At 37.2% G+C, this 19,927-nt stretch overlaps 1 protein-coding gene across 5 annotated transcripts in view; it reads right to left on the bottom strand.

Annotated features, from left to right (window-relative positions):
• Nucleotides 1-19,927, bottom strand: part of ss18 (SS18 subunit of BAF chromatin remodeling complex) — a 52,186-nt gene that overhangs the window by 26,711 nt on the left and 5,548 nt on the right. For all 5 annotated transcript variants that reach the window (XM_028803641.2, XM_051929323.1, XM_051929324.1 and 2 more), the window contains exons 2-3: nucleotides 4,908-4,984; nucleotides 183-267 (exon numbers count right to left, since the gene is read on the bottom strand). In XM_028803641.2, the coding sequence (XP_028659474.1) occupies nucleotides 183-267; nucleotides 4,908-4,984 (162 nt within the window). The remainder of the gene's footprint in view (nucleotides 1-182; nucleotides 268-4,907; nucleotides 4,985-19,927) is intronic.

Below are 19,927 nucleotides of genomic sequence, written 5' to 3'. Positions count from 1 at the left end.
GCATACAAATAATTTAAGCAGAAAAGCACTACTTTAATGACTAGCAGACATACAGGTTTTAAATCCATATATGAAAGTAACATGAATTTTGTCTGAGGAAAATATGACTAACATGATGGTGAAATGCTTTACTGTGATTGAAAAATGAGTGAGGGATATATTTTGTCACCAATGATACTCACTGCGGGTAGAAGTGATTGCATATTTTGATTGGAGTCTGCTATTGTAGCCAGATACACTAAATTTCTATGCAACATTTGTTGATACCTTAAAAAAATTTTAAAAAAAATTAAAAAAATCAGAAAATTATAGCAATTACCTTTAACATACATTTTTACCCATAAATAATATCTTCAAACTCCTCACTAAACTACTCATAGGTAACATATATAAATGAAATGCTTTCAAAAATAAAATAAGAAGGAAGTACAGCTCCCAGGAGTGGGAAGGGATGGCCTGAGTGACTCTTCAGCACAATTATCAACTAATGATGGATTTTCATGGCATCGTTATGACTTTTCCAAATCCATGAGGTATTGTATCATCAAAAAAAGTAGGATATTAGGCAAAAGTTCACCATACTGCACATAACTGTGGTTCAAGCTCTTACTTTAAATGACTGTGGACAACACATTTTTTTTAAATGTTTTGCCTCCTAAAAAATTTGTAATGATTATTAGTGGTGTAAAAAAAAAAAAAAGTAAAAATCGATACACCCGAGTATTGCAATATTATGTTTTTTGATAGTGCATCGATTCTCAAAAACATAGTATTGATTTTTAATGACTAGTTTACATTCAAAGATTCAAGGCACACAGTTCATTTTGCGTTGTGTTTAAACCTCCGATCGCAAGATAGCAGCTAACGTAACAACATAAACTGAGACAGGAAATAGCGTAAGGGTTGATGTATGTAGGCTTTCAATATTCAGGCGAGTGGATCTGGCAGACAACGTGGATCGTGCAGTGACAAACCACGCTGACCAGTAACACGACAACCGATGGCTGACTCAAGAGGAGTTAGACCGGCTCCTGCGGTGTACAGAGTGGAAGTGTGGGCTCATTTTGGCTTTCACAATAATGAAGGCACTAAGGAGATTGACAAGAGCCATGTTGTCTACAAATTGTGCCATGCCAAAATCAAATATTCGGGGAACACAAGAATTCTGAGAGCACACTTAGCAAGACACCACTCTGACGTACAGATAAAAAAGCAGCAAACGGCAAGCGTTAAAGTGGGTCCCTCTCCACTCACTAATGGAACACGTTCACACACTGAAGTTAGCAAACAGACCTCAACTCATGCAAACAAAATAACTCAGTCAATACTCTATTTAATTTGCAAAGATATGCACCTTCTGAGTGTTGTAGAGAGTGAAGCCTTCTGAAATATGGTGAATGCAATGGAGCCTCGTTACACCATACCCTAACGACAACGCATCACTGACATCGCTGTGCCCAAGTTGTACGAGGAGGTAAAAATGAAGGAACTGGAATCTCTCAGCTCTACCGTAGGAGACATTGTTACAGCAGAGAAATGCTCTGAAAGCTGGGCATGTACACCAGCTCATCTTCCTCCACAAAAACCCTGACATTAAAAAATAAGCACTGACATACAAACTGTAATAACATGTGCAATCCAAGTTTAAGATATAAAAATGTTCACTATTAATACAGTATATATGTATTTTCTTACATTTGTTTAATATTTTCTTTAGAAATCCTGCAAGCACTTTAATTTTCACTGATATAGGCAAATGTACTTCCTTTTTTAAGATTAGATAAAATATAGTGTTATGATGTTGGATGTTACAGGGAAAATGCATTTTCTTTTATTAACCACTTCGTTTTAAAATTTTTCAATCTGGCCTACAATTTAATATACATACAATTTAATATACAACAAACAATGTTTGATTTTTTTTTTTAATTTTCTCAATTTGTTTACCTAAAGAATCCTGCAAGCACTTTTATTTTTTACTGATATACTGTAAGCAAATGTTAATTTCTTTGTTCAGATTATAGTGCTATGATGTTATGCATTTTCTTATAAACTGCTTGAAACATAGTATGGCATACAATGAACCTTTAAAGCAGGATCAAAAAGTACAGTGATTTTTTAGTGATATAGGAACATGTTAATTCCTTTCCTCAGAATGCACAAAAGATATTGCTATGATGTCTGAAGTTATAAGGACTGTGATATGTGCAGTTGCAGATCCCACTGTTCTGAGTGCATAAAAAAGTAAAACTTTTTTTTTTTACTCAGATTTTATGCATATATTGATGTGCTTTACACTATGATAGTTTTCTTAAAATTAGTTTTAAAAAACTACAATATATCACCTTGCTTACAGTATTATATATCGCAAAATATTGAATCGTAACCCCTGTATTATGATACGTATCATATCACAAAATTCTTGCCAATACACAGCCCTAATGATTATCATTTATGACAGACAGCTTCAAACTGAGCAAAAATTTTATTTTAGATTTAATACATCATGCAGAAATTTGGAGAAACAATTAATAAACTTTTATTGAATTTGGCATGGTTATTTGCTTAATGACACTGAAACACTGTATTAGTTCAATAGTACTAAAATGTTTTGCTGCATTTTTTGTTTCTATTAAGGATTTGATGATCCTTGTTTCAGTGTCCAACAATAGTTGGCCTTCATTCATGAACTCCACTTGTCCCAATGCCACTTTTACAGTGTTGTAATGTCCTGGTGAAGCCTTTCACCATGTTTGAAACAAATTGCACAAGAATTAGCTGAGAAGTTCAAGAATGGATGCAGAAAATTACTCTTTAGCTATATATTGCACTTCATGGTTTTGTATGCTTGAAGCACATTGCCAACCAGCTGGATGCAGTTTGCTTCTCTGTAGATGCCAAGGAAATTCACAACAACATCTTTGAATGCCTTCCATGCGAGTTATTCTGGCCCCACTAGCAGAGCTTTAAACTGCTTGTCACTGATAATGTATCTGAATTGTGAACCAAAAAAAGTCTTCCTTAATGGTGGCGCCAGTTATTCAAAGAAACATCCGCCTCAAATATCAAAACACTTCACTAATTTTTTTTTTTTTTATATGAAGAGAAGGCAAAAATATCTTTGTTGGGTTGACAAGTGGGTTATATGCCACATTTTTCTGCCCTGGATCCAAATGCTTACATAGTGGTCAGTTATTTTTAATGAGACATTCTACCATGATGCCCCTTTCACAAATAAATTGCACCCAACAGCATCTCCAATCAACTTTCACTTTAGTCACCACCACTCAGTTAAATTTCTACTGTAATGCACCAAGTATATGAGCACACAGAGGAGTAGTGCCACTGTTCATACAACTGAGCATTGAAAAGTTACAACACCTTACATTATATAGTAAACGTGCTGAAATATAATTTTTTAAAATTTCACATAATAAAAAAAAGAAAGTAATGCACTATAGCATAAAAGGATGCCTTCCTCTCAAAAAAATTTGTATTAACTCACATGTGGGTCCTACAGGTGTTTGGCTAAATTGATTGAGTTTGCCCCTTTAGTTGGCATTGCATGGCAGCCAATTTTGCACACAGGCTTGCATAGTTCTTGTGGTTTTCTGTCTTTATTTGGCAAAAGGCCATAGCATTTCTAGACTAACTCTGACTACCCTCTTTGTCCATTAAGTGTGCTGGTGAAGGCTCTGGTGCTGTTGAAGTTGCCATTTTATTAACACCTGTGAGTAGATGGAAATGGTGCTATACTTCTGTCCATGCCTATTGGTGTCTGATGAGGCTCAATTGTCAAAACACAGAGTGAACTAGAAGTGGATTTGTAATATAGGCTGTAGAATCAATAGCATGAAAAATCAGTGCTGAAAGTTTAACTGGGAACTCTAAATATCTCAAAAATGAATCAGTGCGTGCATAAGTTTAATTAATGGACTGGTATTCTACCCAAGGTTTCTACCTATTTTTGCATACAAATTTCTCAGCACGGGTTCTAAATTACTATAAAGGATAAAGTGGGGCATTCTGAAAATAGATTAGACTTCTTCATATACAGTTCCTGCAAGCTAGACTGTGTCTGCTAAACCAGCACCAGCCTAAAAGGTAATATTTTTATTAGCAATAGTCCATACTATACTTTTTGCTTAAACATAAACTATGATTTAAAATGACTATCAATCAAAATAAATTCTGAGAATAAATTAAAGGATAATAAAATTTATAAGAATTTCTTGGAATGAAATATTTTTTGAAAAGTACCAAAAACTATATCAAACAGTTTTTAATAAAAAGGTTATTTTATGAAATGCAAATATACATAAATACTGTAAGTGTTTATATTTAAATGTAATGCTAAGTAATAGTTGAAGTGTTTTGTTATAAAAATGCAACTTAACTTTCTCTGAGGAAAGCCACAATTAATTCTGCATAGAATATGACCATACTAACGCTAATAAAGAGTTTAATGGAATTGTGCTATATTTGCTGCCTGCAGATGCTCTTTAAAATTTTAAACTTGATAAGTGCAGATAGCTTGAAATCTGTTTTTTTCTCTATACCTATACAAAATCCTAAACAAAAATCTTAGTGCTCTTCTTGCTAGTTTTAACATATTAGCATAGACCACTAAAATAAGAAATAAGGTAAAATATAAATCAATGTTTGAGGCAGCACAGTACTCCCAATACTATGAAGCTGTTTAGACTTTAGCTACTGAAGTAAAACGCAAAGGTAACCCAAGACATGCAATATTATTAAACGTGATGGCAGAGTCATTTTATTTCTCTATCACACTCAAACCCCTTATGTACACCTAGAATATTTTTAAGTTAAATTTAAAAATAAATAAATAAAAACACATCCGATGCAATAAAAATTATACTGAAAACCAAAATATTCAGACTTACTGAGAGCATTCTGCAGTTTTTCCTTTGCTCTGGAAATCCATTATACACTGGATAAGATGATTGTTATCATCTAACAACTACAAAAAGGAGAGAAAAAATTATAGTAGAACATATTACATAATTATCAAACTTAAACTTTTCCTTTACATTAAGAAGCCACCACCAAACTAAGATTGACTAAACAAGACTTCCATGCTTGTGCAATTGAAATATTCATCAAATCTAGACACAAAAGATTAAAAAGTGCAGAATACACCTACAGGGTTTAAAGCAAGAAAGATTCCCAAGCCTGAAACTTTAGACTAGGGTTGCTGCACAAATTACAAAAACCAAAACACCATTAAAATAAATTTGTGCAAAACATTTATAGGTAATAATACATATAAAATACTAAGGGTGCGAACCACTGAGGCAAAAATCTTGATCTTGGTCTTAATTGAAAGCTCAAGACATGATGCACACTGGTGAAAAATAAATAAATAAAAATCAGCAACCTCTGTGAACTTGCCAGAGTATATCCTTTCCAAAATGCACAGGAAAACTGATCGAGAGGTAACATGGCAGAAAGGGCAGCAACATATGCTGAGCGGGAAGCAAACTGCAGAAGTCAAATACATAATAGGAAGAAAAATGGCAGCTCTGACATCCGGCTGGTACGCAGCAAAATACAGGGGCTAAAACCTTAACCCTTGGAGGACTGGGTTTCCACTAGGGGTGGGCCGTATGACCGAAATTCTATATCATGGTATTTTTCTAAATTATCCCGGTTTAACAGTATTCAACAGTATTTTTTTCCCATGCATGAGTGGATGTTAGCCAGTAATTGCAGTGGAAAATGTGGTTAAGAATAACCTATTCCACTGTCAAGAGCATTGTACATTGTACAAAAAAACATTTTAAAGTGCACAAAAGTATTAACACAGGTTTGCATGGCAACCCATAAAGTGATAGTTTTCAAGGGGATGGCACTAATGAAAAGAAGGAATCACACTGCATGACAGATGCAGTCAAAATATAGAACCTTTTTATTGAACAAATTTTGCAAAAACTTAAAACTATAATTTTGACAACATATTTTCAACCATCCAAAGAGGCATTTAGACTTAGTAAAATATCCAGAAGTGCTTGTCAAACGTTGCATTGCACTGAATATGTCTTAGAAAAGGAATAAATAGTAAATATTTTTGTAAACCAACTACACTTTGTTAATGTTTACAATCTCTGTCCACTGACACGTTAATGTGACTTTTTAAACACCTTTACCATCATTAAACTGCATAATATTTAAACTAATAAATAATAACAATAAAATACATAATAGTATTGTTACTGATAGTTGCACTATTACTTCAAGGCTTCAAGCCCAGGTGCATTACACAGTATTCACCAAATTAAAATAAAATAAAATAAAACAAGCGCAACTTGGTGATGACGACATCTTTACCAACTGAACCATCATTTAGGCAAACTGCATTAATATGGACCTTGCTTCAAGCTAAGCTATATGCATAAATAATAAAAACTGCAACTTGCATTTATATTGCTGTTTGTGGTATAGCCCTACAGAATCGTATAAGGGCCACGGTGAAGAAAAAAAAATACGAATACAGGGAAGAAAAAAACAAACTACATGTCGAAAAAAACAAACTACGTGTCTAGAATAAAGTCGACATTTCCACTTTATTCTCATAGTTTATTTTATAATTAAAGTAGAATGTCGTAAACTAAACTTCACCCTAAAATCAATGTTTAATTTACTAGATTTTCTCAAACCCCGTCATAAGTTAATGCAGCACATTAAATGCTTTGTGTTAAGTGTTCCCCGACCCAGTTGTTAATCACTACGCTACTTAAACTGACTTCCTCCGCACTAAGAGGAGACAGCGATCACCGCACAGAATCCATTCACTTCATGATATTCCTGCTCTCTGAAAATTTAGAATGCTAAGATAAATAGGCCTACTTGACATCATTTTCATGATGAAATGCATTAAAGCAGGTATTAAACATGCACTGTAGTGAGGCGGTAGTGCTGCTCCCTCACAGTAAGGGGTCCCCAGGTGTATGTTCAGTGTAGAGAACTTTATGGCAGGTGTGACGAGGCTCCAAAAAACTGGATGTATGAATGGGTATCATACAGGTTTAACTTAAATATTGTGTAAATGTTGGGTTTGTGATCTGGTGGTCGGAGACACAAACACAGAATTCAATGGATGTTCTTCTGAGCGGGCTTTCTTTATTACACACGTGCTGTCTCTATCCGACGTACCAAAACCCCAGTTCCTAACCTTCCTTTTTCTTTCTCCACATAACCAATCACCACACGATAAACGTCTTTGTGAAATTAAAACTAGTTATAAACTTAGCCCACGGAGTGTTCAGAACTTTAAAAATATCTTTGTTATACATGTTTAATTATGCCATCCATTCAGGGTTGCGCCCATCCCTGAACGAGTCGCCAGAACATCTCAGGGTGAATACGAGCAAAACATACACTAGCAAGGTCAATATAGCATAACATAACCCCACATCCTACATGACTCTGAAAGGAAACTGAAGCACGCCAAGTAAACCCACCAGAAAAACGTGCAAATGCAAGGCAGGGTACACCCGAGACACCCTTGCTGCGAGGCAGCAGTGCAACCTCAACGCCGCTGTGCCCCCACAAGATTAATACATGCTTTAATGCATTTCATCATCAAAATGATATCAAGTATTTATCTTAGCATTCTAAATGTTCAGAGAGCAGGAATATCATGAAGTGAATGTATTCTGTGCAGCGATCGCTGCCGGCGCCTCCTCAGTACAACAGGAAGTCAGTTTAAGAAGCATGTACCGATTTAACATGGCTCGGGAGACACTTAACATAAAGCATTTAATGTGCTACATAACTTATGACAGGGTTTGAGAAAATCTAGTAAACTAAATATTCATTTTACGACGAAGTTTAGTTTACGATGTTCTACTTTAATGACAAATTACGACAAAGTCAACATGTCAATTTTAATCTTGACATAAACGGCGAGAATAAAGTAGAAATGTCGAGAATAAAGTCAACATGTCGACTTTATTCTCGTCATAAGCATCGAGATTAAAGTGGAAATGTCGAGAATATAGTCAACATGTTGTCACACTATTACACAGTACCCAGGTACATTACACTGTATTGAAAACAAATAAAACAAGTACAACTTGGCTTGCAGTATTATCCAGTAGTATAGAAACAGTATTTACACATTTGAAGATAATGGTCCACATCTCCAGGCAACGGACGTGACTTCTTTTTTTCGGCAAAAGTTCTTCTGTGTCATCATGTTCAACTTTATCATCAGCTACAGCTTCAGTTTCGTAATGTTCTCTGTCCATTTTCACCGCGCAATACCTATATTACCACTACCTATTAAGCGTTTGTAGCAGTGAAAAAGGTCCCCACTTGAACAGTTTCCCGCTGCGCCACGTTCCGAACGTTGTTTAGGCAATTTAAACCGGTGTTGCGGTATAAGAAAACTCCATAGCATAACAAAAATAAAAAACAGTTTTCGGTATGAACTGGTATACCGCCCAGCACTAGTTTCCACGTGTTTAAAGTAGTACATAATAAGGCAAATGATATTTTAATGAGTACATCGAGAGGATAATTTCAAAAGCTTACTTTCACAATGTCAAATTAAATTAACTAGAGCAATAACTAATTCCTTTTCTATTCATAGTGATATATGAAGAATTAACAGATTACTGACAGAGAGAGACAAAAATCATTAAGTAATGAAAATTATTGCAAATTCAAGCAGATTTATGTCCTTAAACAAGTAAAATGCAGGTGGAACCCAGCCACACGGGATGCACTAGCTAGTTTGTTTCTTCATGCTGGTCCCAAGCCTGGATAAATGGGGAGGAATTCGTCAGGAAGGTTATCCAGTGTAAAATTTTGCCAGATCAATATATGGACCACAATATAGACTTCCACACAGGATCGGTCGAGACCCAGGTTAACAATGGCTACCACCAGTACTGTTAGCCAACAGGGTGCTGGCAGAAACTGGGCTACTGTTTGTCGAAGAAGGAAAAGAAGAGGGGGGAGATGAGTCCAGAGGCAGGAGAAGAGGAGGAAAGTAAAGAGAGTAGAACTGGGGGGGTTGGAACAACTTTGAATGTTGGCAATATGACTGGTAAGGGGAAAGAGTTAGCTGATTTGGAAGGGGAGTAAGGCTAGGTTCAGAGGTGGATTCAAATTGTTCTGTCATGATGTGGATGGGAGGAGAAATGAGATAGGGGTTATTCTGAATGATCAGTATGTCAAGAGTGTTTTGGAGGTGAAAAAAGTATCAGAGTGACAGAGAACCTGGAAATTGAAGGTGCGAGGATGAATGTTGTTAGTGCATATGCCCCGCAACACAGGTGTGTGATGGATGAGAAAGAAGATTTTTGGAGTGAGTTGCATGAAGTGATGGACAGTGTATCCAAAGGACAGCGAGTGGTGATTGGGGAGGATTTCAATGGACATGTTGTTGAAGGGAACAGAGAAGATGAGTAGGTATTGTGTCAAGGAGAGGAATGAAGAAGGTCAGATGATAGTGGATTTTGCGAAAAGGATGGACATAGCTGTAGTGAACACATTTTATGAAGAGGGAGGAACACAGGGTAACGTACAAGAGTGAAAGAAGATAAACACAGGTAGATTAAATATTGTGCAGGAGGTTCAATCTGAAGGAGATTGAAGACTGCAAAGTGGTGGCAGGGGAAAGTGTAGTAGACAGCATAGGATGGTGGTCTGTAGATGGCATTGGAGATCCAGAAGAGGAGGAGAGTGAGGGCAAAGCCAAGGAACAAATGGTGGAAATTGAAAAAGGAAGACTGCAAGGTTGAGTTCAGGGAGGAGGTAAGACAGGCACTGGGTGGCAGTGAAGAGTTACCAGACAGCTGTGCAACTACAGCAGAAGTAGTAAGGGTGACAGCAAAAAGGATGCTTGGTGGACATGCTTGATGGACAAAGGAAGGAGGAAATGGAAACCTTGCGGTGGAAAGAGGAAGTACAGGAGAGTATACAGAGGAAGGGGTTGGTGAATAAGAAGTGGGATAGACAGAGAGATGCAGAAAGTAGACGAATACAAGGAGATAATGCGCAAGGTGAAAAGAGGTGGCAAAGGGTAAAAGTAAAGGCATATCATGAGTTGTATGAGAGGTTGGACACTTAGGAAGGAGAAAATGACCTGTACCAATTGGTTAGACAGACTGTCTGAGCTGTAAAAGATGTGCAGCAAGTTAGGGTGATAAAGGATAAAGATGGAAACTTTCAAGTGAGGAGGGTGTGTTGAGCAGATGGAAAGAGTACTTTGAGAGGCTGAGAGAGAGAGAGAAGGTTGGTTAATGTGGGACAGTGAATCAGGAAGAGAAACAGATTAGCATGGAGTAAGTAAGTACAGTTGTGAAATGGATGAAGAATGAATAGGCTGTTGGTCCAGAATACATACCTGTGGAAGCATGGAAGTGTTTAGGAGAGATGGCAGTGGAATTTTTAACCAGATTGGCATCCTCTCACTTTCCAAGATTCCTTTAAGCAGAGGAGTGGAGAAGAAGTGTTTTTAAGAATAAGGGTGATATGCAGAGCTGTAGTAACTACAGGGGGATAAAATTGATGAACCACAGCATGAAGTTATGGGATAGAGTAGTGGAAGCTAGGTTAAGAAGGGAGGTGATCATTAGTGAGCGGCAGTATGGTTTCATGCTAGGAAAGAGCACCACAGATGCGATGTTTGCTCGGAGGGTGTTAATGGAGAAGTATAGAGAAGGCCAGAAGGAGTTGCATTACGTCTTTGTGGACCTGGAGAAAGCATGTGTCAGGGTGCCTCAAGAGGAATTGTATGAGGAAGTCGGGAGTGGCAGAGAAGTATGTAAGAGCTGTACAGGATATGTACGAGGGAAGTGTAACGGTGGTGAGGTCTGTGATAGGAGGGACAGATGCATTCAACGTGGAGGTGGTATTACATCAGGAAACAGCTCTGCACCCTTTCTTATTTGCAATGGTGATGGGCAGGTTAATAGACAAGATTAGACAGGAGCCCCTGTGAACTATGATGTTTGCTGATGATACTATGATCTGTAGGAAGCAGGTTCAGGAGACCCTGGATAGGTAGAGATATGCTGTAGAGAGAAGAATAAAGGTCAGTAGGAAAAAGACAGAATACATGCATGAAAATGAGAGGGAGGCCAGTGGAATGGTGAGGGATGCAGGGAGTAGAGCTGACTAAGGTGGACGAGTTTAAATACTTATGATCAACAGTACAGAGTAACAGGGATTGTGAAATAGAGGTGAAAAAGAGTGCAGACAGGGTATAATGGTTGGAGAAGAGTGTCAGGAGTAATTTGTGATGGATGGGTATGATCAATAGTGAAAGGGAAGGTTTACAAGACGGTAGTGAGACCAGTTATATGGGTTGGAGACTGACCAAAAAACAGGAGACAGAGCTGAAGGTGACAGAGTTAAAGATGCTAAGATTTGCATTGGGCGTGATGAGGATGGATAGGATAGGAACGAGTACATTAGAGGGTCAGCTCAGGTTGGACGGTTTGAAGACAAAGTCAGAGAGGCGAAATTGCGTTGGTGTGGACATGTGCAGAGAAGAGATGCTGGGTAAACTGGGAAAGGGATGCTAAGGATACAGCTGCCAGGCAAGAGGAAAAGAGGAAGGCCTAAGAGAAGGTTTATGGATGTGGTGAGAGAGGACATGCAGGTGATGCATTTAACAGAGCAAGATGCAGAGGACAGGAAGATATGGATAAAGATAATCCACTGTGGCAACCCTTAACAGGAGAACCCAGAAGAAGAAGAAGAAGAAACAACAAGAAGTGCAGATTCTTCTAGATTTATAAAATTAAATACAGTAATCCCTCCTCCATCGCGGGGGTTGCGTTCCAGAGCCACCCGCAAAATAAGAAAATCCGCGAAGTAGAAACCATATGTTTATATGGTTATTTTTATATTGTCATACTTGGGTCACAGATTTGCGCAGAAACACAGGAGGTTGTAGAGAGACAGGAACGTTATTCAAACACTGCAAACAAACATTTGTCTCTTATTCAAAAGTTTAAACTGTGCTCCATGACAAGACAGAGATGACAGTTCTGTCTCACAATTAAAAGAATGCAAACATATCTTCCTCTTCAAAAGGAGTGCGTGTCAGGAGCACAGAATGTCACATAGATAGAGAAAACAATCTCTAGCAAACAAATCAATAGGGCTGTTTGGCTTTTAAGTATGCGAAGCACCGCGGCACAAAGCTGTTGAAGGCGGCAGCTCACACCCCCTCCGTCAGGAGCAGAGAAAGAGAGAGAGATAGAGAGAGACAGAGTTTGTTTTTCAGTCAAAGATCAATACTTGCCCTTCGAGCTTTTAAGTATGCGAAGCACCGTGCAGCATGTCGTTTCAGGAAGCAGCTGCACAAAAGATAGCAACGTGAAGATAATCTTTCAGCATTTTTAGACAAGCGTCCGTATCGTCTAGGTGTGCAAACAGCCCCCCTGCTCAATCCCCATACGTCAGGATCAGAGAAAGTCAGCGCAAGAGAGAGAGAAAAGTAAGCAATCTAGCTTCTCAGCCATCTGCCAATAGCGTCCCTTGTATGAAATCAACTGGGCAAACCAACTGAGGAAGCATGTACCAGAAATTAAAAGACCCATTGTCCGCAGAAATCCGCGAACCAGCAAAAAATCCGCGATATATATTTAAATATGCTTACATATAAAATCCGCGATGGGCGAAGCGCGATATAGCGAGGGATCACTGTACTGCTGCTAATCTAAACAGGTAATTCTGAAAACGTACATCAGTCCTCTGACAGCTTTTTATGCAACTCAATGAGTGATCGACAGTTTCACATTCACAATATCTCAATGACGGGTCAAGTTCCTCAATAAATGTAGAAATACGGATTTTTTGTTTGCAGTTTTCTCCCATAAATTAAATAACACGTATGTAGGGAGACCTCTATACCTAATCTAAACCAAGTTACAAATTGTACTTTGCCAGATAATATTTATGATATGACTGATAAGTTCTAATTTGTCATGGGTACTGTATATACTGTACTACAATCACTTTTACTTGCATGTCTCCCAACAGTAGTGTAATGCTAACTGGTTACAAATAAAACCAACAGTGAATGCATCATCTGACAAAGTACTGAATAAAAGAAGCATTCATGTAGTTGTCAGTATATCTAAAACATGAATAGTTTTATAACCAGTGTATAAAAACAGTAAAATTTGTGCTGAACTGTTTAGCACAATGAATGGAGTTTCTGAGACTCAAAAGCTTGTGTGATAGGGATCTCACAAGACTACAGCTTCAAGCATATCTTAACAGTGGTTGAAGAATGCAAGTCTTACTTTCAACTGTGAAAAGAGTTTTAAATTTGGCAGGATTGATAGCAGTAAGATAGCAAATGCTTTTTACTGAAAACTTAGTTTTATGTCTCAATGTACTATGAAATTAAAGCACAGAGAGAGTGACTTGCTTACTGTGGGCTGACATGCTACTGCCAAGACCTTCCCCAGGAGAAGCTGTTTCACATGATGAGATCAGACAAGAAAAGCATTCAGAGACACTATATACACAGAAGAGTAATTTAATTAATTTATTAGCATATACAAAGAACATTTCTATTTTATTAATTTGTTAGAGCTTTTGTATATCCCAAGTTTAACACTCACTGGCTACATTGGGTGCTTAAATGTCCATATAGAAGTCCATTAGATATTTATATCCATCTGTATATTGTCCTGTGCACTGCAGGAATGTGACAAGAATCAATATTTTGGCACAAAGGTGATGCCAAAATCATATTGGTACTGGCTTTTTTAAATAAAAAACCAAAAAACCAAAAAAAAAAACCCCACAGTATTGATAGAACCGAATGAAAGTCAGTACTGCACTCATGCATGACAGCAAGTAGACAAATTTAAAAAAAAAAACACAAGATTTTATTATTGCCACATTCTCTCATTATTGAGTTAGTTCAGAAACAGATTTGATGTATGCTTGTAGAGCAAAATGATGTGACCAATCAGATGTGAGGTGTAATCGTTTAATTTGTAATGTCAAAAATTTGTAAGACATGATGAAACGATGGTGAGATCTTTTTTCAATGCAGTGACCTACACAGTCCTGATAAAGGAACGAAGGCTTTGCATTCATTCAGTAGATGTGGTCATTGCAAACAGGTGTCCATGCAAGTATCCATTCATTTCCTAACTTGCATATACAGTTTTTAGGGTATAACTGATCGTTACCCTATTAAATGTATACTTTCAGTAAAGGTTGGCCATTTTATTTAAACTTTATATTGACGTGTTGCAGGTATTTAAAGTACACCATAGCTTTGTGATCTGATATCAACATAACCAAAAGTTCATTGTGGTACGCGTTTTCAAAAACTACAAATATACAATTGTACATCACTGTTGGCTTTTAAAAAAAAAAACAAAACTGCTGATTAACAGTGTTAAAAAAATGCTAGTACAACTTTATTTAATTGTCTCGTATCCACTTTAATCCTAATATGCTTTTTAAACCAGCAGGATTGTGCTTATTGTACATGAAAAGACGACAACATGACTTATTACTACAGTACAGTAGTTTATTATACTAGCTAACTCTGCTTTTCAACATTTTGGTTTCGTTAAAATAACCATAACAGAAATCTAAAACGATTGTGGTGTTGGAGAAGTCTTGTGTAACTTATGGCTAACTGCGGACTGTGTTTAGTTTTAATATGCTACTTAACAGCTTTGATGCCTTATTAAATTGTCAAAATGAAGCTTAATTACTTGCCAGAGTTTTAAGTACTGTTTGACTTTTAGAACATCATTATACACATTCTGGGGTGGCATTTATAAAAGGCAAAGGTGGTGTCTAGATGGGTTTTTAACTATAAAACACCCCCCCCCCCCCCCCCCCCATTTACACCTGTATGTAAAAGTGGGGCACATGGGAATAAGTGCTTATGATTGGAGTATTTAAGTCAATTTGATAACAAGTGATTGAGTCAGTGAAAAGATAATGCTGACCTGCATCCAAGCACAATATGTCACAAGTTATTTTACATGGTTATGAAGGCTAAACTTCATCCCTTTTTTAGCGTAGTCTGTTTGTTATCCAGTAGAAACTCACTCTCCCCTTCTAGCAATTCAGCCTGGTCATAGTCCATTTGCAAAGGGACTGTTTTGTCAAGCTGTGAAGACAAAGGAGGGCTACAGAAAGGCATATAATGATGTGTTTAAATGAGAAAGTATTGCACATCAAGAACAACAGTAAATAAATGCATCCAAATGTATGAACTTTGAAAGGGAACCCCCTATAATTTAATCAACCTCCAAAACACAGTATGTTGTGGGTCAGTCTCAGTGGGTGTCTCAGATTGAAAAGGGAAATCAAAGCAAGGGCAGATTCAGAAGGGACAGCCAGTGCAATGGAGAAGTGGCAGAACATCTCCACGAGGGAGCAAACAGCACTCTGAGAGGTGGATCGTCCTCCACCAAACAGCCTGGAGGAGCAGGGTGAAAGAGAAGCCTCCCTGGGTTCCTGCAGACGGCAACGGTGTGTAGAGAAAGACAGAGGTCCGGCTGCAAGCATTACACCAGACTTAACTGAGGCAGTCCTAACAAGAGCTGAGAAGTGGGAAAGACCTGTTACGTGAGCTGTTGAGAGAGAGCCATGCTGGGCTGAGCACATAAATGCCCAATGTCTGGATGGTATTATAATCAGAATTTTTTTCCCCCCAAACTTATTTATTGCTGATTTTATCTCCACTGAAGAACACCTGTGTTTATCTTGGATTATTTATTTATTAAGAAGAACTGCACTTTTAATCCAAACAAAATAAAGTGTTTGGTTCAAAGTACTTTTACACAGTATTCTTGACTTCATGTGTCCTCATTGTTCGGCTCATCATGGTCATGTTAGGCCAGGTTTATATTTCACGCGATGTGACGCATGCTGCACCGGACACTCCTGCTATGCAAGCGTTTTACTGTTTATACTTGCACACGTACTTTACGTAAATCTGGAAGAATCCACCAGGTGGCAGTGCGAGATATTATCACAGTGAGAACAGTTTTGGCTTTGCTGTGTTGTGAATTGCCTGGAACACCCATTAAATTCCAATGACACCTTACCGCAATTTCTCTGAAAAGGATGTTTAATGCTTAAATCCATCAATCCAGGGATGTGTCCATTCCAGCAAGCATTGGGCATGAGGCAGAAACAATCCCTGGACGGGGCATCAGCTCATCGCAAGGTGAATACAAGCACTCACACATACACTGGCGTTATTTTAGTGTCACCAAATCTGCATATCTTTGGAAGGAAACCAGAGCACACTGTGAAAACCCAGCAGGAAAACATGTAAACTCCAGGCAGGGAATACCAGCGACATGACTCCCTGCGAGACAGCAGTGCTACCGCTCCGCCACCGTGTCACCCACATGGGTGTAACTATTAACAGTATTCATTATTTAAACGAAATTAACGATTTATCTGTAAAATGTAACATACATACTTTAATGCATTTCATCATGAAAGTGACATCAAGTATAAATCTAAGTATTCTAAACATGCAGAGTTGGAATATCATAAATTTAATGTGTTCTGTGTGGTGATCTACTGCTGTTTGCCGCTGCGGTCAGGTCAGGAGGAAGCCCCAGAAAAAAGAAAAAAAAAAAAGACGGCACAAAAGATGGTATGTGACACTTTTATAATGTATCGTGTCATTACGATCAGGAATATGCAACGCTTGAATATAAAAGCACCACGAATGCATCTGTATGTTGGCTTTTTGCTTCACCACATCAAACCATTCATCAGACATCGAAGCGTGCACATCGATCCCGTAGGATCCTCAAAGCGGCTTTCTGTCACGTGTAGATAGTAAGCAGAGAGTCTGACGTCACATTCCAACTTTTATCACATTGCGCCCAACCTTTTGCTGGTACTGCAACTCGTGCACGTGGCGCATTGATTTCTGAGGACAAGCTCAGAGGATGCGTCAAATGAATGCTGGGAACGTACGGTGGCATGATGCGTGCATGTACACGTTCTGAGCATGAAGTATAAACGAGCCCTTAGAGACTGTTTCAGGTGCAATTGTGACAAGGATGCTGGAGCCAACCAGGACAATCATGCACTTCAAGTACTAAAGAAAACAAACACAAAGTAAAAATATTCAGTTCACCATAGTAAATTAAAGTAAAACATAATTCTGTGTTAGATATTTATTGTGTATCTATGGCCATGGCAAAAAAAAAAAAAAAACACACCACAAGCTTGAACATACAACATACAAAAAACACAAAAATAATTGAGTGAACAATGTAAACAAGTGAAAATCGTAAACCTCTAACAATTACAATACATAGATTTCACCTTACTCCTACTCAATCCCTATTTCAATTCAAAAGAATAAGCTTTACTGTAAAACTTTTTTGCAATAACCATCAATAAAAGCTAAGTCACAAGGAAAAGCAGAAAATGATCTAAAATCTAATGCAGGCATGTTTACTCATGTGCAATTGTGTATAGCATTTTCAAATATAAGCAGCTTCAGTGACCTAATTATTTTTATTACTTATTATTAAACTGACACCTTTATCTAAGGTACATACAACATACAAGTGATTACATTTCATTTGTTTTTCCAATTGGAGCATAGTGATGTGCTCATAGTTAGTGTCAGCAGCAGGATCTGAATCCATAACTTCAGGTTTAAGCTCCGAGGTCTTAAGGTCCAAAGCCTTAACCACTACACTACACTGCCTGCAAATAATATTGGTCTTTGGTAAAAACCCTACAAATATTGTATTTAGAAAAGTCCTTAGTTACATAGAAATTTCCTGACCCAGCTAGTTCATCCATATGTTTAATTGGGAAAGCTGGTATAGTTCTTAACCACACTACTGCAGGGAATTAGATCCTCCACTGTCATACATGTGCAAAATCTACCAAAACTCAAAAGGGCACTTACATTTCAAAATCTGTTGCTAAAAATGATCCATAAGATACAATTTGAGGCACTTTAAAATTGTGTGTGCATTAGTACAAGTAAAACAGGAAACGCACATGACCATACATTTGAATAACTGAAGAACAATCACAGCTGCAGTCTGCCACCGCCAGTACTGTATATTGATGAGTTATCACAGGATTAATTCTGTATGAGTATATAGACATAACTAATAGTAAGCACAATCACTTAAGGAGAATATTTCAAATAAAACTGTTCATAGAGATAATCTGAAATAATGGGGAGGAAGTGAGAGAGAATTTCATATTGTATGCTATACAGCACTAATTATTTTGAATTTACAAATGCAAACATAATGTCAAAACAGAACTTATCAAATACCTTGAAATGTGACTTAAGAAACCAGATTTGAAATGTCTTCTTACTTAAAAATGCATGTGGCATTGATATTAGTAATCAGCTGAATTTCAATTACCAAAAAGAAAATATTAAATGAATACATTTAATTTGTGAACATTAGAAAAGTACCCTTTGATCAATATGTTTTTTTTTTTTTACTCAAACTGAAAGGCCTTTGGTTTTTTAAAACTGGAAAATAAGGCCAAAAATGTATTTCAAGAACTAATTCACACTGGTTACCGTTCCTTGTGAAAAATGTTTCAATTTTATAGAATGCTAAACATTGAAAGGAAAAGGAAATAAGATTTAAAATATTGTCTTAAGAAGAATGTGTTTCCTTTTCATATTTCTGTTGGTGCGAATCTAGCTTCATTCTTTTCTATATTCTTTTAGCCAATACACTTACGGATACAATTGGTATTTTTTTTTCAAGTTGAAATTGTTTAGTCACAATCATGATATACATTAACTTTCCATAAAAATGTGCTATAGTGAAGCAGATTTTATTATTATTTTTAATACAATGCCTGTATTTGCATTTAAAATGGGGTCCAAAGGAATCAAGTCCTTAAGATTACCATTTTAGAACACAATTTTCCATTTAAACTAATGTACACCACGACTGTGAAAATATCTTGTGATTGTGAATACGGTATTTAACTTGATAAACACAGTACTTTATAATGGTTACCATTCATGGAAAAAAGTGCTGATGCATTGATGCTTTCTATTTTCACTGCCAATATGAAGTTCCTATTCTGTTGTTTGGCCTTATATAGTCAGGTCCATAAGTATTTGGACAGCGACACAATTTTCATAATTTTGGCCCTGTACACCAGCACAATGGATTTGAAACAAAGCAATCAAGATGTGATTTAAGTATAGACTTTCAGCTTTAATTCACGGGATTTAACAACAATAGTGTATCAGTTGTTTATGAAAAAAGGCATTTTTATACATAATTCCCCTATTTTCAGGGGCTCAAAAGTACAGTATATGGACAAACTAACCTAATCATAGCTATAATGATCATTTTCAATATTTGGTTGAAAATCCTTTACAGTCAGTGACTTCCTGAAGTCTGGAACCCACAGTCATCTCCAAGTGCTGCACTCTAGTGATGCTTTGCCAGGCCTTTACTGCAGCAGTCTTCAGCTGCTGCTTGTTTACTGAACTTTCTGCCATCAGGTTTGTCTTCAGCAACTGAAATGCACATCCAATTGGGTTGATGTCAGTTGACTGACTTGGCCTTTGAAGAATATTCCAGTTTTTTGCTTTGAAAAACACTTGGTTTTCCTTTGCAGTATGTTTTGGCTCATTGCCCATTTGTACTGTGTAGTGTCATCCCTATCAGTTTTGCACCATTTGGATAAATCTGTGAAGACAGTATAGCCCTATACACTTCAGAATTTATCCCACTATTTCCGCCAGCAGTCATATCATCAATAAACACTACTGACTGATTTCCATTCACACCCATGCATGATCATGTCATAAAACTGCCTCTACTATGTTTCACAGATGACCATGAACCATTTATTCTCCATACTCTTCTTTTCCCAACATTTTGGTATATATTAATCTTAGTCTCCTTTGTCCAAGAAA

The sequence above is a fragment of the Erpetoichthys calabaricus genome, chromosome 6, assembly GCF_900747795.2.
Source record: "Erpetoichthys calabaricus chromosome 6, fErpCal1.3, whole genome shotgun sequence".
Taxonomy (NCBI): Eukaryota; Metazoa; Chordata; class Cladistia; order Polypteriformes; family Polypteridae; genus Erpetoichthys; species Erpetoichthys calabaricus.
The sequence above is the reverse complement of the archived record's forward strand: the minus strand, read 5'-3'. Positions and strand labels throughout refer to the sequence as shown.